General features: G+C 40.4%; 1 protein-coding gene across 1 annotated transcript; it reads right to left on the bottom strand.

Annotated features, from left to right (window-relative positions):
- Window positions 1-218: 218 nt before the first annotated feature.
- adcyap1r1b (adenylate cyclase activating polypeptide 1b (pituitary) receptor type I) lies at window positions 219-26,005 on the bottom strand. The gene is made up of 14 exons (XM_042417919.1): window positions 25,630-26,005; window positions 14,365-14,491; window positions 10,576-10,669; window positions 7,730-7,840; window positions 6,865-6,968; window positions 6,674-6,771; window positions 5,268-5,400; window positions 4,993-5,146; window positions 4,837-4,897; window positions 4,683-4,752; window positions 4,497-4,588; window positions 2,932-3,061; window positions 2,404-2,445; window positions 219-1,146 (listed from the first exon to the last, which is right to left on the bottom strand). Exons 2-14 carry the CDS (start codon window positions 14,419-14,421, stop codon window positions 745-747), a joined length of 1,548 nt encoding a protein of 515 aa, XP_042273853.1. The 5' UTR covers window positions 14,422-14,491; window positions 25,630-26,005; the 3' UTR covers window positions 219-744.
- Between the last annotated feature and the right edge of the window lie 823 nt (window positions 26,006-26,828).

The following is a 26,828-nucleotide window of genomic DNA, read 5'->3' as shown; positions in this document are numbered from 1 at the left end:
GAAAATAATAATTGTGTTACCTTAAACGAGCCCTTTATATCTACATAGAGAGCGGGTCCTCTTACATGGAGGCCACCATGTTGCACCGCCATGTTTCTACAGTAGCCCAGAGTGGACAAACCAAACACTGGCTCTAGAGAGGGCCTTTTGCATTTTTTGCGAATTTCACAGCCACCGTAGCTTCTCCTACACGCTTAGAAGAGGAAGGGGAGGTCAACTGGTTGCAATCTGCAACCTCACCACTAGATGGCACTAAATCCTACACACTGGTCCTTTAAGGTATTTACATTAGGGTGCCCAGTCTTAAATTAAGTCATTTCAAATGGCACAGCAGCTGTGATGTCTGTATTTAAAAGAGGAATATAGTGTATCGTTATAGCCTAAAATATATTTTGAGACAAGGGTGAAACTTGAGGGCAAATGTAAAAACTTCTCTCCCTCAGATAGACTGGAATGATCATGTTAGAGGGCACACAGAGCTCTCTGACTGCAGTATTAAACTGGTCCCTCTGTGCTCCACAGCTTACACTGTAGCACCAGACAACTTTTAACACTAATACAATATATACAGACGCTTCTTCTGAATGTTTCAGTCCAACAATACACTACATAAACACTGGACTCCATCATCATGCCCTGTGTAATTTTCACTCCAGCTTCACCTGAACAAGGTCAGAGTTGGTACTTAAAGAGATTCAATATTTGGCGTCTGACATTCAGGTTGTGTTTCAGGGTGAAAGGGGGTCAGACTAGAGGCTGTTCTGGGTCGCTGGAGTTGAGTTGGGTTTCCATCATGGTTTCTTCTGGGTAGGGGTTGGGGTATGGGTTGAAGAAAGGGTTGGTGAGGCTGGTCATCGGGACGAGGGTGGGTGTTGTTGGTTTGGCAGCGTTAGGTCCGGAAGCGGTGGCGGCGTTGTTGGACGTGGCATCCCCGGCGGCACCACTCAGGTGGCCGGGTTCTCGGCCTGCAGGCTGGACATGCGGATCTGCGAGCTGCTCTTGCTGAGGATGGACAGTTGCGTTCCCCCGTTCACCCCACTGCTCGCCAGCGAAGGATGCCGGTGCTTCAGGTCCACAGCAAAGTACCTGTTCACCGTCCAGCTGCGCCATTTCCTCTTGATCTCCGATTGCACCTTGAGGGATATACTTCACAAGGTCATTATTAATGGACCTCGCTGGAAAGAGACAAGCTCACTGTCCCTCAGTCTCACTCTACCTCTGTCTGGTACTTAATGGACTGGTTCAGGTTCACAGTTTTTCCAAGTCTGTCTTGAAAAACAACAGTCAGGAGCCCAAATGAACATTGAAACAGGTTTTGCTTGCTGTAATCGTTCCTCCTGTTTATACTGACCATTAGAAGATCCCTCCAAAAATGCATTTTAATGTAAGTGATGAGGAACAAAATCAACAGTTCTCCGTCTGTGCAAAAATACGAGACTTTAGCCATCCAGGTTAGTCGAGTCAAGTGGATAATATCTTCCATAGTTACAGTCTGTTTAGTACAAAATTCCCTCTTTGTGTCTCCCCTTGATTTGACCCCTTGAAGATTTTAAATAACTTTTAAATACATTTTTGCACAGAAGGAGGACTTTGTGCAAAAATGTGGATTTTGTCCCCCATCTCTTACATTGTAAGTGCATTATGAAGGGATCTTCTAATGGTCAGTATGAACAGGAGGAATTATTACAGCAACAAAAACCTGTTTCAATGTTCATATGTACACTTGACTATTATTTTAAGACACACTTAAAAAATTGCGAGCCTGTCCTTTAAGGCTCATTGTTTTCAGTTTTTACCGGTTTTCACTGAAAAATACCAGTTTTTACAAGGACCAAATTTGACATCCCTGCACAGTCAAAACATGTTGTGTTTCCTGCTGTAAGAAGATGCCGAGCTCAGAAAATGTTTTCAGTAATAGAGAATGAAAAGATTAATGGTGAGAAAATGCAAATTAGCTTCTTATTATGTGCCAGACTCCCTCTGAGTAAGTAAAGAACAAACTGAAAAAAAAACAAGAGAGAGTCACAAGTGCTCTTTACCCAGTCAACTTCAGAGAGAGAAGACTGGAGCACACTGATTTATTTACAACTTTTAATAGTGCAAACAGACTAAAATTGCTGAAAAATGAATGGAGAACACCTTTTATTGTTCTTCCCCCAGTATTTAAGTGATGTATTTCAGATTTTCAAGAGTCATGTCAAGCATTTGTTTTGTAATAAACACTGAAAATAATGAGCCTCACTTGAGCCGTACAATCCATTACACAATTCAAGTTCCAGATCTATTTATTTGCATCTCAAACCTAATCTATTCCTACAGATAAACGCTGATTCTGTTTTCATTAAATTGTGCATTCAGTAAACAAATGTGTTTGTGTCAGTGGTGCTTTTAAAGGAGGTTTACCTCTCCGTTCAAGAAGCAGTAGAGGACAGCCACCACGAAGCCCTGAAAGGTGACAGAAGGTCCGAGCATGAGACGAAAACAACTTGAAACCATTTCTCATACATGAATATAATTTCACTTTTTTAAATCTACATCCAACGGTGCAAGTGAAGATTTGTTTTAATGATTTATTTCAGATCCATTAAACATATGAGGTATAATCTGTCTTGTCTTGGTTCTTGTTTTAATCTTGATGAAAAATCTCATTATATGATTAATGTCAGAGCTTTTTTGGGACTCAGGTCCTTAAGGGCAAGTCCTGGTCAGGTATCAAGTCTTCATAGTCAAATTACACATTGCTGTGCTAGTCTTTCAGGTCTGGATGCTGAATATCCAAAGCTGCATTTTTTATTTTTAGCATTTTAGGATTTTATCAAAACTTAAGACTTGAAAGCAAAAACCTTCAAGTCAAGGCTTATAGCAGTCAGGTCTGACTCAAGTCCAAGTTTACACATTTCCTAATATTATACGTATTTCTCCTTTAGTCACCTGGAAGGATCCAAGGCCGAGCTCGAACACCAGACGCTCTCTCTTGCTGACGTTCTCGGGAGAGAAGGCAAACACGGTGTAGTGGATCCCAAACAGAGGAATCAGCAGCAGAGTGGAGCGAGCCAACCTCCTGATAATAACAATCATAATCATAATAATATATATATATATATGTATTTGTATAACACATTTCATACATGAGATGCAGCTCAAATTACTTCACATAAAATTGCATAAAAACATTTAATAAAAGTAAGGGTTAAGAGTAAGAAGAAAAAGAAAATAAACCATAATATTTCAGCGAGATTCATTAAATATGCAAGCCACTAAAAATGTAAGTGGTCTACTTAAAGGCAAAATTAAAAAGGCAGCTGTTACGATCTTTATTGGCAGGCTGTTCAATAGTTTGGGGCCATAATAACGACAATATTGACAATTCAGTCATTGTGCACGTGCAAGTAGTTTGCATGAGCTGGCAGGAAACATGGAAGCATGTATGCATCTTTGCACCTACGCATGATTCATCTGTCTGATAACTGACAGATTTATGTTCATTTTTGACAGAAGGATACATGAAGTAATTCCATTTCTGTCCCTGAATTGTAAAATTAGCCCATAAAATCCTTTTTAAGTGAGAATTGGAGAAAAAAATCACATTAAGTGGTGAGAAAGAGAGGATTTTTGGATCATATAGTTCATTTTTATATATATTTGAATTTTAAATGATTGCTAGCTTCACAACAAATTGCCTGCTGTACTCGCATATCATACTAAACATATCATGACATTTCATGTACTTTAGAGGCAGACTGTTCATTAAATGTGTACAGTGGTTAATGTTTAATTTAAAGCAAAGATTGAAATAAAACAGTGCAGCAACAAGGTTCAACCACAGGTCATTGTTTATGTGTTTTCATTATGTTTTGTTATTTATTTTAATTCATTTAGGAAAGAAAACTGATTTACAAAACAATTTGTTTTAAGACCGTTTCGAACAGCAGATGCCATTTTTCCCATTAGTAAATGAAGACTAACAGAGTTAAATGTTTAATACTCATTTATGAAAAACATTATGAGACTACAGATGTAATGATCAGTTATTCACACACATCAGTGAGCTGCTTTCATTATTGGTTGAGTGAAAGAACTGTTGTTGTTGCTTTAGAAAAAAAATACAATCAGCACAATATTTCTGTTTCTGTATTTATTACTATTTTTACTATTTATTTGTTTTTATTCGTCTAATACGTTTGTCAGACTTAATTTCTGCCCAGTGTGCTGTTCAAACAGCCTGAACGAAGCAGAACGGGCACAGTAACTGCTGTTTACACTCCTCTTTACATGAAGCAGCGTAAGATGCTATGACGTCATACTTATTGAGATTTATTGTGATTATATTTACATAGTTATCAACAGTAGAAATCGTGCCAAAGTTATGACGTAAACTATAAAAGAAGGAACATCTGACCAGATCAGAATTAATCTTAATTGATTCCTATAACTGTAGCTAAAGAAACATTTGACGTTAATTCTAGGCAGCAAAGATACAACTGACTGTTACTTACAGGTAAATGCTGGATTCATTTCCTCCGATATCCGGGGATTGTAACTTCTGGACAAGGATGACTATTATACCAATGAAGAGCACAAAGTTGATCTGTAGAAAAATACAATGGGAAGACATGAGAAATAAACAACATCTTGGTAAAAGAAGCACTGTTCATTCATTCTCAAGCAGACTGATAACGCACCATAATTGAAGCCAGCACAGGTCCCTTGATCACCCACCAGATGGCAGCGTTGTCATTCATGTCCCAACAGCTGAGAGGGGGGAAAAAAAACAACAATCAGGACATGAAGAGAAGATCTTCCACAAGGGAATCAATCCTACTGTTCATAACCTACCCGATATCATCAAAGTGCAGCCTCAGCACCGCCCAGATGGTCACACACACTGTGGGGGTTCCTGTTGTCATCATAAAAGAAGAGAGAAGAAGATCAGAATCAAATCCAGCAGCTCATTAAGTGTTTGTATGACACGTTTGATGTCAGATGTCTCACCCCAGCCGATGATGATGTACCAGTAGAAGTATCTCTTCTCAGGGAAGAAGGTTTCCACCAGCAACGTGAAGAGGTACAGACCCTCGATGAACAGCCAGAAGTAGTTCGAGAGGACGCAGTAATGGAAGAACACCATCACTGCTCGACACTCCAGCTTCAAGGAGGAATTAGACGGATGAGACGGAGCTTAGAGCGTGAAAATTCACTAAAAATGCTGCTTGGTAACAGAACGAGAATCGACAGCTTTTGTGTGCAGGCGTGTTTGTGTTACTCACGGTGTGTATGAAGCAGTGCTCGCTGTCCTCCTTGGTGTACAGCACGCTGTCTTTGATGAAGACAGAAATAGCTCTCAAGATGAATGACACAAATAGGTTCATGTGGATGAAGTTCCTGGTACAGTGCAGCTTCCTGTGTCGAAAACCAGAAATGATCACATTCAATATCATGTACTATAACACTTCTGATTACTGTGCGGTTAGTTAACACATAGAAGGAGAGGTTGCAGTAATATAGTAGTAGCAGAAATGGCAATAATTGTCAGTAAGTAAGTAAGTCAGTAAAACTTTATTTATATAGCACTTTTTTTAACAGTTTACCAAGTGCTTTGCAATGACATTGGGACACAAAGAAAATAGGACACAAAAACCATGAAAGACACATTCAAGAACACATACAGTCATCTCACACATACGAACACAGCAAGCATACAGTCATCACCCAGAGCACACACTTGAATTTATGAAGTGTTATGAGAAAGCCACTCTAAAAAAGTAGGTTTTTAGGTGTTTTTTGAAACAGTCAACAGATTCAGCTGATCTGATGGAAGTGGGAAGATTATTCCAAAGTCCAAAGGGTGCCAGGGCAACAAAAGCAGTCACCTTTGGTTTTTAGTTTGGCACGTGGTACAGCCAACAGGTTTTGGTTGGAAGATCTATGTGTAGTGGTTGTAGTAGCAGCAGCTGTAACAGCAGTCGCAGTAGCACTAGCAGTAACAGAAGTAGAGGAGGTAATAAATATTCTGGTAGTAATAATTAGTAGTAGTGGAAGTGGTGGAAGTGGTGGCAATTTGAGAGGCATAATTCTTTTAAAATCAATGACAATCAATCTAAAACCTCTAAAAACAAACTTTATTTATAATTTATCTTGACATTGAATTTGTCATCATTAAAGTCTGATCACGAACCTGCGCAGGACCCAGATAAGGAAGTCTATAATGAAAAAGGGACATTCATCTTTTCTCTTCAGTGTTAAATCACCCCAAGGAACTCTAGACCGCCACTCCTGATTAGACAGGAAGTTATGAATCTCCACACTTTAGACCTGTGAGCCCGTTTTTTCCTCTGAAATATTACCTTTTCACCCTTGTAATTTTATTCTGTTTGGCTGATATTTCATGGATTTGCTTAAATGTTTAACTGATTGGTTTGCATTGCATTATATTAGATTCCTATGTTTAGCAAAACCTGCATATCATTGAAATACCAAGATTCTGGATGCATTAATGGTGTAAGTATATCCATCACCCAAACATCCTTGACTGCTATCACTAAATTTGTCACATCCTGTGTTTAGATGTGCCGTCCACACATCAGATGTTCTGCGAGCCACCAGTATCACTGTTTAAGTAGTTTCTTCAGTCTATTGTGGTTGCTACTACACAGTGTTTACCAGACAGACTCACCTGAATCTGCACAGGATGACCATGGCTGTGGTGAGGGACACCAAAGACGTGCTGTAGCCCACAGTGTACAGAGCCTTCACTGACACATAGTACTTGCCCTGAATTAGGAACACAAAACACACCAATGAAGACAATGTTTTTCAAACTTCTCACTGAAGCCCTGAAAGCTGCAGACACAGTGACGCACTGACCGAATGAGTGCTGTTTCCTTCTTCATACAGACAGGCGTCAACGTAGTGAGGAAACATATCCGACCAGCCGGACTCAGTGCAGTTTCGAGTCACCTTCCCCAGCTCTGAGGACACAGGACACTTTATTTGATTACAGCAAACACAGACAAAGTCAAACTTATTTCTAGACTACAATCAGGAAGAGAAGCAGACCTTAAGGGAATAATTATTTCAGTGAGAGCTGGAGTCAAATCGCACAAATTAAGGTTAATAAAGGATATGCAGGAATGCTACAGTAGATCTTAAATATCAAACATAGTATATATTTGTATTCCACCTACAATAATCAGTCAGGTATACACATCATGTGTGCCAAAATAGCCTTATGGAGAAGTGAGGACTGGACAAAATGTTCTCACTTTACAAAAAATCTTGTTTCCATTTTGTTTTATTTTAATTGTCATTGTGCTTTACATACCTAGATCAACCATGTAAAGCACTTTGTAACTAAAAGTGCTGCAAAATTAAAGTTTATTATTAGTATTAGTATAACAAACACTTTTCTTTCCTAAAAAGTTATCACTTGCAAAGGTCTACGGCTCAAAACAGTGCTCGCGAAGAAAGTAATGGAAGTCTAAGAGTGCACAAATATTCATGCATTCATTAATTTTAACGTGCTTAATGGTGTCATTTCTGCACAGTTTCCTAAATCTGTATTTGGCTGAAATTACATCACAATTTCTGAACATTTAAATGATACACTATAATCTTCACACTGCAAGAAGACATGTAAACAAGACTGCCTCCAAAATGTCAATGAACTGAACTGGAATCATTAAATAATTCTGTATAATCAGTCTATTGCAGCTCCTCATTATCAACTGACCGAAGTCTTCTTCACTCGTGAACTGAAAGAGTTCGGGACAGTTGACCTCGACCACCTCACCGAACTTGGCAGCCTGCCAACACGTCAGGTTGTCCCACATCCACGGACACCCTGAGGACACAACAGGTAGACAATCACAACATGCTGCTCAGTGTAAAAAGCCATATGTTCATTTTTTTGGGGGAAAAACAGATCCATCTGTGACTCATTTATCATTACTTCAAAACCACAGATCCATGAAATAATCATATGGAAGCTGAAATGTGATTCTCAGTGTGAGTTAGAAACTTCTCTTCTTAATCATCAAAATCTAATTTCAGAAATAAACTAACTGAATTATCTGGCAATTACATCTAGCTGCTCAGCCTGTACACTGGTGTTTGTTGCTGTGGCTGTTTATTCTTAATTGAAATGTATAAAAGCATCAATTTCCGCCAACAATTAGAGACATAAAAAGGGTGAAAGAGTGGAGACCACAGAGTCTTACCAAAAGTGACATAACTGAGAATCTAAGAGAGATTTTTTATGCATCTAAGTTTGATGGTTTGCTACTTTAATACAATTCATAACCCTAACCCTAACCCTAACCATAACCCTAACCATAACCCTAACCCTTTTGCCACAAAATCATAAAGTTAAACATTAGTCTGGATGGGACGCAATCATGGAGGTTATCTGGAGAGAATGGCTGCATACAGAACTGAATTATGGAAATATTTACAACAATCAGGTTGGTTTCCATCTGTGCTGCAAACAGCAATTCTGAAGCTGAAAGAGAGAACGGTTTGTTTCTAAATAAATTTTGTGAATTAGTCATGCAGCTACCCAGTAAGCTAATGAAGCTAATTAATATTCTAAAGATGCAGAAGTTGTCGTACATGCCTTTGTCTCCCCATGACTGAACGACTGCAATGATCTTTTAATGGCTGTAAACCAGGAATCACTCAACAACTCCAACAAAGTGTGACTGCCAGACTTTTAACTTAAGCCAGGAAAAGAGAACTTTTAGCACCACTACGCTGGTTACCAATTTGTTTCAGGATTGATTTTGACAGATTTTCTTTTTATCATTTTAAGGTCCTGAGACAACAAACTGCTGGCTGTTCCCATGTCTAGATTTAAAGGAGACATATCATGCACATTGCCAGGTCTATATTTATATTCTGGGGCTCTGCCGGAATATTTTTTGCATGATTTACAGTTGAAAAAACTCTTTATTTATCTTATACTGGTCCTTTATGCAGCCGCCCAGTTCAGCCTCTGACTGAAACAGGCCGTTTTAGCCCCTGTCTCTTTAAGGCCCGCCCTCCTGATGAGCCCACTCTGTTCTGATTGGCCACCACGGGCTCCAGAGGATATGTAAACAAACAATAATAGTAGATTTCACTTCTTTTTCTCGTTCTTTACTCGACATGGAAACTTCTCAAATACATACACACGTGTTACAGTCCAAATCCAATCCAAAATATTTGAGTGAATTTTTGTCCCAGTATATTCATGCTCTGATCTGCGGAACAATAATTCTAGTGCTTGAGTTCCACCCGGAACATTTTGGCAGTGCACCACTCAGCTGCAGCATGCTGGAAGCATGGATGTATGGATGTATGCTTGCCGACTTAGCCAACTTACCCTGGTTACCCTGGTTACCCTGGTTACCCTGGTACCTATGCTCTTGTAGTGTCGCTGCCATCATTATTATTGAAATATATGCTGTTATCTCCGTATTTCAACAATATCGTGTCACCTCCTTTCCCCTCCCCTCTCTATGACGGTCAGCTAGAAGGCTACACATGTGCTCATAGAACTGGAGTTACATCCAGGTAACTAGTATGCACATTATATAACAGGCAAAAGGAGTTTATCCACCCTTGTTTTTGGGGCCGGCCATTATCAGAGACCCGGCTTTTAATTGACTACCATCTTTAATTTGAGGAAATGCAGTATGTCCCCTTTAAGATTATGGGGAATTATGTCTTTAGTATCAGGGCACCTAAACTCTGGAATGACCTGCCTGAGAAGTTTTAAAGCACTTTGAAACATTGGTTTTGAATAATGCTACACAAATAAACTTTATTATTATTAATATTATTATCATTATAGGTGTGCATCTAATGTTGTTTAAGTGTTCTGCATGTTGGCATTTTTCAGACATGGAACACATTTGTTTACTACCTTGTCACATTGGGACACACACTTAAATGCTCAAGACCACGAGTGTTGTTGTTGGGACGGACCCAGTGTTTCTACTCCTGTCATTGGAGAGCCACTCCAAACCAAAAGAGACTCCTAAACAAGTGTTAAGAGGGAGAATTGGCGCTCAGCCTCTCTCAATCTGCTCCTCCCTTCATTCATCATCTAATTAGCCAGAGAGGTGCCCGTCAGTCACTGTCTCACTGATCAACTTTCATTTTAAGGATCATCATCATGAGATGCTGCCAATTAAAGCCTCTGACTGGAAATAGAGGCACACAGAGAAAAACATCAGAATTAATTTGCTTTGCTGAATCTCTCTGTTGGCCCTGCTTTCGTTGTTTTCAAACCCACACGCACACACACACACACGCACACGCATGCACGCACATCAGTGAATTGTGTGTCTTTCTAATGATCTCTCTCTGCAGACAAGCAGGTCAGAGTCAACTACAATTTGTAGAATTATCTCCTGCTCGTTAGTATGAAGCCCCTGAAGATGTTCTTGTTATTAATCTCTGTGTTTATTCTTTTTTAAATTTTTAATTAGATCATGTTGAAAACTGTTACGACATAAACAAAATAGTGGTTAGTATGACGAGGGGTGGGGTGGGGGGGGATTTAAGGCTAAACAAATACTTGCTTACAAAACCTACCCTGGTTCCCAGGATCATCCGAGGCCATCATTTCCATGCATTTCTCCTCCTCTCTCTTGATCACACAGTTAATCGGGACCTGCTGGCCGGAAACCTGTGAAACAACACGAACACACACACACACACACACACACACACAGAAACACACATCACAGAGGAGAAAAAGAGAGAGTCAAGTGGCTGAAGATTACATCAGAGCAGAGAGGAAAGACCCAAAGGTAAAATGGAAGAGGCTGCTTCATTAGCTTCACCATGCAGTTCACACCACAGTGTGGGAGAGGTCTTAGCTCTGGGATCTGTTTAAACACTCAACCAATTAAACAAACCATTTCAGAGCTGCTGGCACTCACCCCATGCTAACTGACCCAGAGGAGGGGCATTATTCTAGTGAAAACAAGACAGGAAAGGCTTTCAGACGTGCACTTTTCACACTGGACCGTGCCAGGCTTTACTGCCATCTGTTAAAGACCACAGACAGGCACACAGAGAGGACTGTTTATACTTGAACTCTCCCGTAGCTTCGACACAATCGAGGCCAGAGATCACAACGACAGGCAGAATCCCAGAGCTACGACTCCAGATGTGGAGGTCACGTCCAGAAACGCCTTCTTCACAGCCCCTCTGACAGCTGCACGCCGGTATAGGAGGAAAGGAGGGGTGGTGGTAGTGGGTAAGAAGATGATTTTGTGTCTCAGTGTTGGCGTCAGCATGGGAGACACCACGTCACAGCTTTATGAGGTGTAGCAGGGGAGCAGTTGAGCTTTTATCAGCTGACGTCAACAGCACTCGCTCGGGATTCACTCAATGAGGAGTCACCAGATTTAATTGAGACACAATAGTTTTGGGGCATTGTGTGGAACAAGCGTCGACACATTCTCTGTATCCACGAATCTGCCGGATGATTTATGTGCTGCACTCTGCAGCCGCAGCACCATTACAGCAGCGGGACAGTCGAGCTTAACACACCGACTGAGGAAAAGCACTCATATTTGGATTGATGACTGCTGTGGCTCTTATTCAGTCTTACAATTGGATAGATGTTGGACACATTATTGGGTTTGGAAGAAAAATATATCATCATCACGTTTGACTTCCTGTGGCTGACCTCCCCATTCGTCTTCAGACAGTTTTCAAGCATATTATTGTCATTCAACAAACGGGTTTCAGCTCATGATTTCTTGCAGACTTGCACAATTTGAAAACCTGAGCTGAAGCATCATTTTTGTGTCCAGAATATCATTGAAGACTTGTTTCCACAGGTGATGTTTGTCACTACGGTTTTATCTAATCACATATTCTTTGGTGAAAGTTACACAAAAGTAATTTAAAAATCTTTTTTCCTACACTACAACTTTATGGAACAGGTTTTGAACCAGTGCACGCAATGTGTACACCAAGCGGCAACCTCCGGGGCTGAAAAATGAAGCCAATGAGGAAGTGCCAAAAACTGCAGTTCCTTGAATGGCCACTTGAGGCTCCAAAAGCGAGTCAATCCCCATAGACCCCCATGTTAAAATGCTTTACATCAGAAATAAACATGTTTACAGCCTGGTGCAAACAATGGTTTTGGTCTCTAAAGCTAATTTCCCCTTTCATGACAACTGTACGGGGGGTAAAGTTATGCATAATGAAGGACATGGCTGCTTTGAGTGACAGGTCCGCCAGCCGCTAGGTGGCTTGTTTCAGCCATTCGGCCCGCCTCTTTGCTCATTTTTGATGGGCTGGGAGTTAGGCCGAGTCACGTACTGCCAAGATGGCGACGGCCGGAGCAGCTCATGGTAACTACCTCCATATTTTTATACAGTTTATGGAGTACACCAGTGACTGATTATCACTTTATGAACATTGGTGAACATGGTAGCTAAAGGCTATATCCTAAAGAGCTACATTTATATTACATACAATATCTGCATGTGGCAACTGAAGCATGTTATGAACACTCACAAGTTGTAAACATGGGAATCTTTCCCATCTCTACCGTCCATCCCATATGACATGAAGGCAGCATCAGGCTGAGTAATAAGAGTGATAAATTGTCAATCAATCTCAGTCTGTACACTCCTACACAGTCCATTCCAGGCGAAATTTACTCATGTGGTGTGGCCAACACCAGCAGAGACAGGAAATAGTGTGGGTAGGGGTGTAAACAGCATCTCCTCTGCTGTTTGTATTATTTTACTGTCCAGTTAAAAACTATAATATAATAAAGCAACATTTCCTAAATGACAAATCAATCCCATCTCCTCTCTCAAGCTGGCTGGATATTGGAGCACCTCGTGATTTTATGTGTCATATTAAATCTGCGTCGCCTCATTTCACATAAACGCGAAGCGAAATCTGATCTGACTGCAACATGAGAAGGAATCTCATCTGATAAAATAAGTGGAAACACCTGAGAATGTGTTGAGCTTTTCAGGTTAAGGAAACATTTGGGTGGACATTGGGTAGATATTAAAAAACGTCTGAGCTGTTTCTGAGTTTCTGTGTTTGAGATTTAGCACTAAGCAAAAGTTTAGCACACTGACTTATTATCATTTAGGTATTAAGAATATCAACCTTGACTCGAGCCTGAAACGCTTTTATGTTTTATACACCCATCCCCCCTCCTGACCTCCACATCATAGCTCTTCACTGCTCCGTATTTAAGTCTCTACTTCCTTTGTTGGCTCTGAACGCTGCCAGAGAACATCGATCAGTAACGCAGATTAAGTGTATATGAACTTCATTTGTTGGGATGTGTGTTTGGAGCAGCAGGGAGGCCAAAAACACTGTGTAAGTGTTGGAAAGTTTAAAGAGTCTGTGTGCTTGTGTGATTATTACTTAATAATAAAAAAATATATCATATCCTTTTGATCACATCACTATATCTAATTAGGTCAAACGGTGTAGTAAAAACAGCTTCATGCACGTACATAACTGATGGAGTGTGTGTGCGGCTGTGTAATGATTTCTAAATGATCACATGACCCATAGAGTGAGCCATGTGTCATATAATAATTAAAACTAATCCGGCTGTTTACTACATCGCATCCTTTGTGTTCACTGATTCTTCAATGTCAAAATATCATCAAAAACATCAATTTAGGATGCTGATGTGAGAGATTAGATTCAGGAGTTTAAAGGAAATCAAATGAGGTTGAACAGCAATGTACTTTTTTTTTAGTAAAACTTGTTAAAGTCATGGAGCAACACACCAAAAAAACAAAAACAACAAAAAAAAACATGCTATACATACAGACAAAAAAAATGACAAAAAAGGGATGTTATGTGTTTCTGGTTTTGTATCATGTGATCTCCTCGTTTATTCTGTCATTTGCTGCCTGAATGTACAGCCTGCTTTTTGTTCACATGGATGTTTGCCTGAAATGTTGAAAGAAGAGGGAGAAGAGGAGAGGAGAGGAGAGGAGAGGAGAGGAGGCAACATGGTTCCTCACAGATTTAACAGACAGGGATAATGTTGAATAAATAGTGAATAAATAATGAGAATGTATCTCTATCCATCGTTCCTGCCACACACTGATCGATGAATTATTAATGCAGAAGCTCCATATGGTTACTTTAACTATGTGAATGACTGTACAAGTGCATGAAAATCAGGCCTCAATCCCTGTTTGGTGAATTTATTCAGGTGAAGCTGCACCTGTTGCTGAGCATGTTGATCATTCGGCCCTCACATCAATGTCTGATTCACACAGAAAATGAAGATTCTGTAGGGTAAAAACTTTCACTTTCAAAGGAAAAATAACTTCAAGTAAAAGATGCTTTGGTAAAGGTTGATGAGGAGCTTACCAGGGGCAGGAGGAAGAAGAGGGCGAGGATCAGTGGGCTGATAACCGCAGTAGACATTTTGTGTTTCTCAGTCAGGAGATTCAGCGAACACGGACGATCACAGCAGTAGATCAGCTCACCTTGGGATCTGAAAAAGACAAAGAGCAGGACATATACATTACAGAGTATCTGTCACATCAGCTCTATGTGTGTGTGTGTGTGTGTGTGTATTTCCAATCCAAACCAGACAGCACTTAGAGAACTTCATCGTAGAACTTTTGTTATTTTAACAATAGAAAAATGTTTAGAAAATCTCCATTAATGTCCATTTGCATCAAAGTACATATATGATGTGTCCACTTGCTTTGTATTTATTTAGGTAAGTGCAGTTCAAGTCTTTGTTTCTCAGTAAATTCTTAGAAGCTCTTAAGCCGTGTTTCCGCGCCGAGCTGTGCTGCTGCTTGGTAATGGAGCCGACCACTCCGGTAGCAAATGAGAAACTAATTTCACTTGTATTGTCTTAAAATTGATCATTTGTGCTCAACAAATCTTCCCCAGATGGATTTTTCACAAAATGTAAAACTGTATCTACAACATCTGAAATGCAGTAAAGTGGGGTGATGTTGCCAGCTGTTGCTCCCGCGCAGCTGCCTAGCCAGGTGGCTAACGCTACAACCGAGCCCACAGCTGCAGCCGAACAACAGCGCAGCAGTCCGGGTCTGTGACATATCGAGGCTTAAAAGAGACTCCTCGACTTCACCCACTGAGGGAGGGATAAAGAGAGAGAGATATGTCTCACTGCTGCATTTCTAAGTTTTGCTCGTGAAACTGCATAAACTGTATCCATGGTAACCGCAAAAACAATTCATTTAGACTTGGCTTCTAATTGAGACCGGCCTTTATTTATCAAAACGTGTAGATATATCTGGTCATTAAAAGGAGTTAATAAAGTTTTAGGTAAGTTCATATATTTCAAATACCATCATCACTGAGTATTTCTATGATGTCATGTCACATTGACATACCTCGGCATACTCTGATCTATAAACTCTTCTGATTAAAGGTCTGTGGTTTGGAGATTAGTTTCACTCATACGTATTTGTTTGCATGACATCACCTTTATTTTTCTGCTCCCTGATCAGATCCCGATCTGTCGTATCGAGCCGCAAACCAAACATTTCCTGCAGCTGCGGCTTCATTTTAAAAGTTTTCCACCAGAGAGGAAGTTGTATTAATTACTCAACACAACAGGACATGCACATATTCAGCGCTACTTTGTCAGTTTTACATAATCCAGGCAAGGAATAGTACGTGCAGGAACAGCCACGGTGAAACGCTGCAGGCCGTTCTACAGCGTTTTTGGTGAACCAGCGCAACACATCATCGAGGTAAACAGGCTTCTTTTACCTCACCACGGGGTGGGGGACAGCAGGGGTCAAGACTGCATTCTATACAGCCAAGGAGAGTAAAAAGGACAGAAAACCTGATAAGATGCTAGCTCTGCTTCACAGATTGAGAAACCACACGAGATCTGAAACTTTGATATAAGCATATGTGTGATAAGCTGTGGTTGTGGAGAACGGTTACTTAAATACCACCGTGAGATGTATTATTTTTAATTTATAGAGCTGTTGCTTAACAAAACCGCACTTGCATAGACACTCAAGAAACAGGAAACTGTGTGCATGCACAATGCTTTGTGCATGCACACAGCCTCGGTATTATCTGCTTACATATAACCGATTAAATGCTATAAAATCTATAATGTATGCATGTTCCATATAACCGATGAAATGTTTTGAATTTAAAGTAGATTTCTGATAGATAAATGGAAAATAATGAAGACCTCCCTCAGCTGCAGCTGTGTTAACGGAGATGTAACTCTGAGGAGAGGTCATTTTTGGGGAGTTGTGACTTTTCTGGAGTTTTTGTGCAGATTTTTATCTTATTAAATTGTATTCTTTTGAGATTTTGTAGTTTGTTTTGTGTGCTGAATAAAACTAATTAGATCATTTTGATTAATTGAAAGATCTTTTGGGTCCTGATACTTCATTCATCCAAGGCTCTTCAACCACATGTTCAGTAAGGCCCCCTTGCTTTCTAATAATTCTCTAATATGTTAGAAATGCTATTCTGTAGAATTGTTAGGGCAGGAATGACTGAATCGGGTAAAAAGCCATAGCCATCTGTCAGATACCAACACAAATTACTGTGTTATTATTATCATCACATCCAGTGATTAGACACTGGAAGAAGGTTTTTATTCTCGCTCATCCCGGTGCACTACAACATTGCGTAAATCCTTGACAAACCTGACAAGCTAGCTGATAGGCAGGAGGTAGCGTAGTAGTCCTAGTAACTCGAGCCGCACAGAATTACTTGTGAACGGTTAAATAGAACCAAACCAATAGGAAGGTGACTTCATTGGACCGTGGTCTAGGCTCCTAAGCAGTGCCCAGATTGACACTTCCATCAGTCCATCAGAACCAGTTAGCACCATACCAGCGCAGCTTGAATGGTCATGGTTGCTCACAGGTTAGCTCGGCGCAAATAAGAGAAAATATCAAGTCCGCTGAGTCTCGACAATCCTCTGAATGTCTTATTTTAATTATAGAAAATGTTTAGAAATGTTGGATCTGAATCGGGATGAAGCACCAACACAACATGTCTGATCAGGTGCGTGCAATAGTTCATGTGAATAGTTCATGAGAATTTTTCACAATGTGTTGCTCAAAATTCCAATAAAAAGTCCTGGACAGAAACCAACTACTGTAATCATTTGTTTCTTGGCTCAAGTTCACAACAAATTCCATTCAAATCAGTTTATAAGCTTTTGAAAAAACTTTCAAATGGGCTGATAAATAACAAAAATATGTGATCTGATTCCGAACCAAGATTTACTAAGTTTACTGAGTGTTCAGAAACAACAGGACATCTGCTGCTTTGCAATTTTACTGAAAATCTGTTTAAAAACAGAAAAGACTCCGTTAATGCCTCTCACTTAATATTAGCTGACAGAAAACTGCAGGAAGCTGTTACAAACACATCATCTGCCTCTCAAATGATTTGCTGTACATGAACACAAGCATGTCAGGCTGCATGTATTCTGGTATCTGCATGTATCTGTGTGTCTTCATGGATACAGTCTGACTGCAGACCCGGAGGGTTCGCATGGGTAAAGCCAAGTATCAGGACTGAGCACTCAGGCCTCGTCCCACAGGGAGAGCTTGGCAGCTTGGCATTCCTACTCCACCAAAACCCTGCCAGCTACAAGCTCCTCCTCCTGCCGTTGTCAAGAGCAACAGCTGAGAGAGCTGCTGAGTTTGGATCTGAACTGGACCACGTGGACCTGGAAGCCCCTTCTGCTCGTTCTTCTGCTCCACTGTAAATAGATTTGATAATGTTCTTTATTTTCATCATGATAAGCATTTAATTGTCTTTAAAAGCTAAACTCGACCCAAAAGTCAACGTGTAGCTCTATAAAAACAGAGGAAACACCGTTTTTTTTAGATGCAAACTGAGCAGTTTTGATTTGAATCCTGCACACTGAATATTAATGCATTACAGCTCCACACACAAACACTACCTTCATTCATATTTTGCTTGAGTAAGTCACAGAAGGACACGCACAAAAACATAACACAACAAGACACAACATGAATGGGAGTCTGCGGCTTTGCCAAGGCCAACATAATGACTGCTGATGCACTTCCATAGAAATGCTTTCATGGTGAGTGCTCCAGCACAAACTGCCATTAATTCATTTTACTGAGGAGAAAAGAACAAACTTATGTTACAAACCACTGAAACACTGATGGTATCTCATGTGTGTGTGTGAACTATAAGTAAAGAAATTCCCATGAAGTTTTTTAAATCAAATGTCTTTCTCTCCATAACTAATAGAACAGTCTTTTACACTGAAACATGCAATATCTGATTTTTTTTTAATTTTGGCTGCTTGGTGGCAACAAGCAGTGAACACAACACTGATATATCATCACCCTCTAATTGAGTGAGCAAACAGCTGCTTGCGGAGCAACATTATCATTCATTTGGAGTCGTGTTTCTGTCCACCTGGTGAATGTTAGTCCAATATTCACTCTCTTTTAGCTCTGTTTTAGCTCTCTACCGACTCCTGAGGGAAATATCTGGCTCTTTAGCTGCTAAATGCTCCACTATGTTCACCAGCTAACTGTATCTGTTTGCTGTTCGGTGTTGAGCAGGTAGTGTACAGTGACTTTTTAGAGCTTTTTCTCTGAAAACAGCTGTCTGCTGCGGCCCAAAATGACGCTATGAGAGCACAATAAAGTTGTGGCCAGACAGATAAACAACGAGCTGAAACTCACTATAAAGCTCCGTAAGCCGAGAGGAGCTGCAGAGTCTCTGATAATTCTCTGTGGGTTCATCACTACGAGCCACGACCAACACATTACACATTATCATGTGATACTGATATATTTATATCATGAAAATATTGATTATTGCTACTTAAAGTACAGTTACATTCTGTCCAATAAAATTCAGCAGCATTTAGCCCAGAAAGTAAATATAGTAACATATTGAGCAGATTGATCTCAAATTTTCATTTTCAAACACAATGCATCACTGTTTTTACTGGTCGACTGTGAAAACTCTATTTGTTAGGGTTTCAGCTGAAGAGTATGGGACTGGTGATAGTGTGACTGCATCTTTACGATAGAAAGAAGCTCACAGAAACCGCAGCAGCATGACAGTGGAAAGTTTCTCTGTGCTCACTGATATCAAAGTTAAAGGGGCGGGCATACGAGCATGATATGTGACATCACGACTATTTGTGAAGCCGATCCTGGTTCAATATTCAACTCACGCAAGTGTGATGTGGAAACTTGAAGGCTCCGGTGCACAAACACTGAGAATGGACAGTGAAGTAGGAGACATCTTGTGTCCGGCAGAAAATGAAAAGATTTGCATATTCATAGATTCAAAGTATTTCAGAATATTTTCATATGTCTTAAAAACATGTCTGGTGGGGACTTTTAAGTGTTGGTCACACTGTTGGAAGTGTTGGAAGCTTGGTGACACAGTGACTACTCGCAGGACTCGTAGGTGAACTGCTGCAGCTAGCAAGCTAACCGCTAACTTGTTAGCTGGTGTGGCTACTGCTAGTCAGTCACAATAGCTCCAGCAGCTTCTCTCTGTTGTTCTGTTTACTTCTCCTAAAGCATTATATTCACCATTGTGAACCAATAAAAAAAAAGTTACTGAAGAGGGAAAATAAAGTTCTCCTTGCTGATGAGCTTGTGAACAGTCAGTCAGCAAACTCATTAGCTTAACGTGGTCACTAACGCAACAAAAACTTCACACGGTTCATTCAAAAGACGTATATGTACGTCTCATAACTGTCTGTAAACCGTAGGGATGTGCAGAGAGCCCAGTATTTGTATTTGTATCTGTATTTGTTGTCTTTATCTCTGGGGAACACCCCCAACTCTGGGAGTGATGTCCAAATTAGGAAATGTGCGTCATGTAGCAGGTGGATGTGACTCCCCTCATTGAGACCTGCTGATAGACGTAACAGCGGAGCAGAGGAGAGACACTGAGATAGTGATGTAACCAACCTGTGCGCTGCTATTTAACATGTTTTTTTTTTCTTCCCGCAAACAAATAATTTTTAAAATATTTGTATGAAACAAATATTCATAAAAAACCCACTATTTGTTGCCGAATGACGTATTTGTATTCGGGCACGCCCCTAGTAAACTGTTGCTCTTTTGTGGAACAGTATTAACTTAAAATATAAGTGAATAGTGGAACGCAGCTAATAAGCTATGATAGCTTCTGCCATTTTCTCCAGCTGTCAGTCCCTTCAAAGGTCAGTGCTGTCAGGACAGCTTTCTCTTGGTCAGTGCAACACATCCGCAGGTCAAAGTTCACCAAAATTGAACCAGATTTCATTGAAATGAATTGAACTGAATTGATGTTTCCAGACTTTTAGTCTCACTTCCAAGTCTGACTCAAGATACTGTCAACAGTAGGTGACATTACTGCTGTTAACAAGTGAATGAGTCACAGTTATAATAAACAAAACAAAGTTGTGCTTATCCATAAATTTAAAAAAATAAATAAACTTTGTGTGAGTGTGTCGTTGTGTGTATGTGTGTGCAGCAGCTGCTCAGGACTCTCCTCCCCGAGCTGTAATCAGTGGCTTAATGAGTCTCAGCGGCTTTCATGTTCAACACTGTCAGCCTGAGTGTGTGTAATGTTTGATGCACCGTCTAAAGAGCACACACATAATTAAAGAAACACACACACACGAGCACGTTCAGTCTCCAGACTAAACAACCATACATTTTGACAGAGACACACCCATTAATCATTGAGCTGCACTGAAATTGCATTAAAACATCGTTCTTTACTACAGGTTTATGATAGCTCTGATAATAAACGCTTCGGCTCAGTGTTATGTTGCACCCCAAGAGGAAGAAGATGGACAGAGGAGAAAAAAAGTAAAAGGAGGAGCTGAAGTGAGAAGAGAAGAGAGGAATCGGCGGCTTTCTTAAGAATGTGAGTGGGTGTTTGTGTTATGAAAAACAACTCCTCTCGGGAGAAGAGGAATTATTTCTCTCAGGAATAAGCGGGAGAAGAGAATAGAGGGTTTCTTAATGATCGCTTTGAAAACTCTGATGAGACGCATCATTAGAGAGAAAAGGAAGAAAGTAGAGAGGTGGGGGAGGGGGGGGGGGGGAGTGACCTCATGTGTGTCTTCATGTTTGTGTTTTTGGTGGGACACTGGGAGCAGTTTGATCCTTCAGGACATGTCCTGATCTGGCTTTGACAGCTGTTGTGGCCTGGAGAGTAAAGGCATGCACTGGCTTATCCCCTCTCAGCTCACAAACAGACCCCAGACTCTCCTTTCTCTTCTTTCTATTCAACCTCTTATCTGGTGAACACTGGCTGCTGAAAAAAAAAAAAAATTAAGAAGAGAGGAAGAATCTTCTTTTTGGTGCTTCACGGATCATCATCCAATGTGTTAATCCTGCAGTGGGCTGTCTAATTCCCAGTAATATCCCAGTAAGTCACTCAAGTCTCTGGCTCTAAATTTAGCCCAAGAAATTATAGGAGGAATTAATAAACACAGACATGACTTAGTCTTCATTATTTTGGGGATGGAGAGGGAGGTGCACATATTACACACACAGAGAGAGAAGAAGAAGAAGAGTGTGAGAGTATGAAAACTGTCCTGGTTTCTCGCTCCCATTATGTCCCGTTTTTCCCACAATTCACTGGGGAACTGCGTAGTCATGAGACCGAGGCAAAGATACTTTGGAACAGAAATAAAGGAGAAATAAAAAACATCACCCGTCACCATCAGAGACACACACACAGAAGCAGTTAAACAGACTGATCCTCCACAAGTATATTTATCTAAATATTCTACTGATTAAGTGGTCAGTTTTACGCAAAAATACCAAACATGTAATGAGTCCAAGTTCTCAAATGTGACCGTTCTTGGTCTTACACGTCATAGTAGGTCAAGCAGTAATACAATAGTTCATGTACGATATAGTAAATTGAGGTTTTAGACAGTTAAGTCAAACAAAACAAGAAATCGGATGACGTCACCTTGTGCTCTTGGATGATGTGATGGGAATTTTTCACTGTGTTGTGATGTTTTGTGGACCAAACAATTGCTCATTTAATTGAGAAGTTGCAGCCTTAGTTTTATCTACAGGACTCTGATCTTCATGCTCTACAGAACTAAACAAAGCCCCCAACTTTTTTTTTCCCTTTGGATGAGTAACTTTCCTTGGAAAACAGTTTACGATTCTTAAAAGATAAAGCTGGAGATTTAAATACCTGTAACAACTTGCCACTGCAAATGCAGCCTCTTGTGTTTTGCAGTCAGAACACCTGGTAAGGAGTAGATGATAGCACATGATAACACATCAGCCACAACTATTCTGGTATGTGTTGGTATCTGTTAGCTTTTATGATTTTCTGTCAATACAGTAGTGGCCAAAAATGAATGAATGCAGCTTTATGTAAAAATCTGATTGTATAACTTTTATTTCTGCTTTTAGTTAGACATTTAAGAACTTCTATTCTTGCAGCCAATGCATGGTGACAAAAGCAAGAGCCAGTAGGAACCAGGTGACAGAGAGGTGTAGCAGGTAGGACACAGAAAAGAAGCAGGGCGTTGTGACTGCTCACGTTCCCAACATGACCCGCTGGGCAGCAAGACGGCGGCTCAACACCAGCATCAACTGCCTGAATGATCGCTTTAGAGCTGACTGCTGACTGCTGACTGCCTGCTCTGGATCCAAGCTGCTGCTGTGCAGGTCAAAGGTTAAGCATAACAGATTTACTCCCCTACAAAGAACTGCATTGCTATGAGATAATCAGGAATTTCAAGAGGTGAAATAAAATGTTGTTTTGTTTTATTTTAGGCCAATTTAAGCATCTAGTTTGGATGAAAGGTATAATGACTTTTCTGCTGGTTTAGCTTATAGCTTACAATATATACTAACAAGATACAGAAATAAAAATAATAAATAATAAAAATAATAAAGGGTTGTGACCAGGAAGTGCAAGTTTAGTGGGATATTTTACAGTTGAACATTAACTCTTCTATATTCTCTGATGAAGAAACTATGAACAAACTGGACATACATGCCGTCATGTATCTATGATGAGAATATTGGCCGATAAATCGTTCTAGCGCTGTCTGACACACCAAGATTAGCGATTGCCTGCTGACTCTCTGGTAATAAAATTAGTGTCCATCTAGATTTGACTCATTTATCATCAATATATCATCAATCATTGAGTCATTCTTAACTAGAGCCGGAGAGTAAAGGTAACAGAAGAAGCAGCTGCAAAGAGGTGAAGAGCAGCAACGCCAACGTGTCATCAAGGTAAGATACATAATAAAAGATTACATGTTTTATGATGCTGTTTCTACCCTGCAAACCCACTGCTACCACATCATGATCCTGGCTGTTTATGTCATCACGGAGCGGATATCCTAACCATTCAGTCTCATCTAGAGGATTCTCCTAACTGCAGCAATTACTTTATGGTTGCAACAGTTATTGTCTTATCTATTAATCATCATATCAATCCTAAGAAAGGCCTGTCAGTTTCCCAAAGCATTCAAGAAAAACAGAAAATCTTCACATTTGAGAAGCTGGAACCTGAAAATGTTCAGCATTTTTGCTTTAAAAATGACCCAAATAATGAATCGACTCATTTTATTTTATTTTATTTAACCGCAAAGTCTCTTGAGATACATTATCTCTTGCACAAGAGACATCTGGCCAGAATGGCAGCGTAAAATACTTTCGCTTTCAGCTCTAAATTGATGCCTGTGTTGTCTGTATATCTGTATATCATCAGTCTGAGGTGTTTATATGACAATTTAAAGGAAAATAGGGGTAAAATAAACTCTTGTACTCTGCTAGCGGGTCTGTCTATTCCAATATGAACTGTTAGACAAAGTTCACAAATACCCTACAAATTTAGTGTAAACATCATATAGCATCAATGAAATGTTAGTACATGTGGATACAGAACATGAAGTCATACAGTCAAATGTTTCATCTAAATCCAAATATGAATACATTTGAAGATCCATAAGTGAAAGTTGAAGGTAAACTGTTGGTTTGTGTTTATAATGTTCAGCCTCATCAGCACCGATAACTGGCTCTCCTTGATGTGACTAAATGATACTCGGCTCACGCGTGACACTGGGTGTGTTACGAGGTTGCCGTGCTGAGACTGGGCCCGTCGCCTAATGTCCTCTCCTCCCTCACTTTCTCTCTCTCCTCTGCTGCTCCTGCCAGCCTACACAAGGCTAATTGGGCCATTTAAATGTCAACATCACAGAGATCTGGGAAGTACAAAAGCCCTTCCCTGCCACTTATCCCTCCAAATGTTTTGTCTCAGGTTTTTTAGCACTTAACGTCTTGATGACTTATTGTGAATATGTTTGTCTGCCATAAATCAAGCGAATCTAAACAGGATTCTGCAATAGTCCAACGTGCTGAGCCAGATGTGTAAATTTAAACAAAAAAGAACTGCAAACACACATTGTTGTCTTTTTGGATGAGCCTGCCCTGATATTTACTGTAAACAGCTGTCACTGATGTTACGCAGGAGGGTTTTATTTAAAATCACCTCTCACAGTGAGTCAGTGATTGATTGATTGCATTGATATCATTGCTGTTTTTTTTTTTTTTTGCAGAACAGTAGTTATAGATCCTGTTTGGCATCGACTCAAAATTCAGGGCAGATATGCCACTCATTCATCACTAAGTATGAATGAGGCTGCAGCTGAGTATTTAGAAATGTAAACAAACGGCTGAATGTCACACTTTTATTTTCACCACAATCTGCAGCAATCAACCCAAAGGGACGTAGATTGCAAAAGAAATGCAGGAATACGTACACACATAAACACACATAAGTAGCCAGAGATCCTAAGAGGAAGAAGACTTATGTCAAACACAAAGGACGAAGGGCTTTTCAGTGCTGTTTTAACCCTCACTGAAACACACAGGCAGCAGAAAAGCGACAGCATCAATTGTGATTCAGTGACAGTAGGATGCATTACAAGGTCACTCACAGCTTTTTACCCAACGGCTTGCATTTCACACATCTTCAGGAACACAGCAGGGATACAACAAACACAAATGCAATATAAAATAATATCAAAGTTATTGGTGGGTGATTGATTTCCTGCCAAAACCAATATGCTGCAGGCCTTCTGTAAGCTACGTGGATCCATAATGCATGTATGACTGTACAGTAAGGCATGAAACCATGAAAGGAGACTGGTATGTCCATTAAAACACATTGCAAAATTGACTCTAACACCATTTATAAGCATCATATATCATGAGATGTCCTTGAAAACAGCTCTAAGGATGCTTTTGTTATAACTCAGCACCTAAACAGACTTAAGAAAGGTTGAGACTCTGCTACCTACCTATGTGTCAATACAGTATGTTGAGCTTTCTTACTCTGATATTCCCATAAAACGCCTTTCTGTATCCCCAAATCCTCTGCTAAATGTTGCCCGTTTGCAGTAATTATGCAAACTGCGCGCTGTGAGCATCCACTGAAGGAAAGGAGGCTCCTCTCTTATCCCAGCCGACACATGCCGCAAGATCCCGGCAGGCTTATTTCCATTCTCCTCTCATACATGCACCGCCTCGCATCCTTCTACAAATCGACATTGGTGCAAAAAATGTGATGTTTATCTCGATATATTACCACTCTAATTCATCTATTTTTGCCAGATCTTACCATTGTATCGTTTTGGTTTCCGAATGCAACTCCCGCGGTCCTCCCGTGGATGCTCCGGGCTGATGAAAGGCTGCACACTCCGCAGGGGGACAAATCAACCCTCCCGGGGCTCCGAGGACACAAGACTCCCCCGGAGGCTCCAGGCAACACAACTTAAAGCCGAAAAGCAGTTTGGACAAAAATGTTGCGGACTCTCCACCGGGACGAGAGAGAAGGTAAATCTTGGTTTTTGCAGGGGGAAAAAATGGGAAATTAATGAAGATCTCCTCTCCTGTGTGCGATAAGGGTTGAATTATCACTGTTGATATTTCGAGCAATTCCGCTGCCCTGCGGATGGCTGCTCCCGTCGCCCTCTACAGAAGAATGCACCGCGCATTTCAACTAACCTCTCTCTCTCTCTCTCTCTCTCTCTCTCTCTCTCTCTCTCTCTCTCTCTCTCTCTCTCTCTCGCTCTCTCTCTCTGACACAAACACACACACACACACACCCATGCGTGCGCGACAGAGCAACATCAAATCCAATTTTGCATGATAGATGTGAGACATAAACGGGTTATGTTAAATAATCCAGTCAAACCGGATTCAACACAGAAAATGATATGAATGTGAGGTGGTGGAACATGCAGGAACATGTGTGTGTCTGTGTGTGTGTGTGTGTGTGTGTGTGTGTATTCCTCCGTGAGGTCATTGTAACGCTTCATCGGATTCAAACGGGACCATTCAGGACCACGGACAGCGACAGTCATCGTTTTATTCAGCCTTATGAAAAATAGCCTATATAAAATTGTGATGATCACGTGAGTTTTTGGTCTTATGAATAATATAATAATAAAAACAGGCATCTATGAGAGATGCAGCAAATCTGAAAGGTGCATTAAAATGATCTGGAATATAGGAAAGCTGAATATCTCCTCCATCCACAATGAATAACAAATCACTAACTCGTTGTCTGAATCAAAAAACTGAGCATGATGTCTTCACAGTCACCACACTTCAACCTATTTGAGAACTTATGCCAGGTTTTGGACATGTTAAAGGGTTCAGCTTCAAAAAAAATGGTTTGTACAAAGTGTAATGTGTAAAGGTAGATATGTTAATACCTGTTTCAAATGGCCACATTCAAAAAGCATCATAAAGAAAGGTGAGACACAGTGACTTGTACAATTTGAGATACTGGTGTACACAGCACAGCGGACAGCC

Source organism: Thunnus maccoyii, chromosome 7 (genome assembly GCF_910596095.1).
Source record: "Thunnus maccoyii chromosome 7, fThuMac1.1, whole genome shotgun sequence".
NCBI classification, from domain to species: domain Eukaryota; kingdom Metazoa; phylum Chordata; class Actinopteri; order Scombriformes; family Scombridae; genus Thunnus; species Thunnus maccoyii.
The sequence above is the reverse complement of the archived record's forward strand: the minus strand, read 5'-3'. Positions and strand labels throughout refer to the sequence as shown.

Coding starts and splice junctions, on each gene's coding strand:
- adcyap1r1b (XM_042417919.1), bottom strand. CDS start 14,421: ATGTCTACTGCGGTTATCAGCCCACTGATCCTCGCCCTCTTCTTCCTC. Junction 6,969..7,729: donor CACGAGTGAAGAAGACTTCG/GTCAGTTGATAA, acceptor CTGTGTCCTCAG/AGCTGGGGAAGGTGACTCGA. Junction 4,753..4,836: donor CTGCACTTTGATGATATCGG/GTAGGTTATGAA, acceptor CCCCCCTCTCAG/CTGTTGGGACATGAATGACA.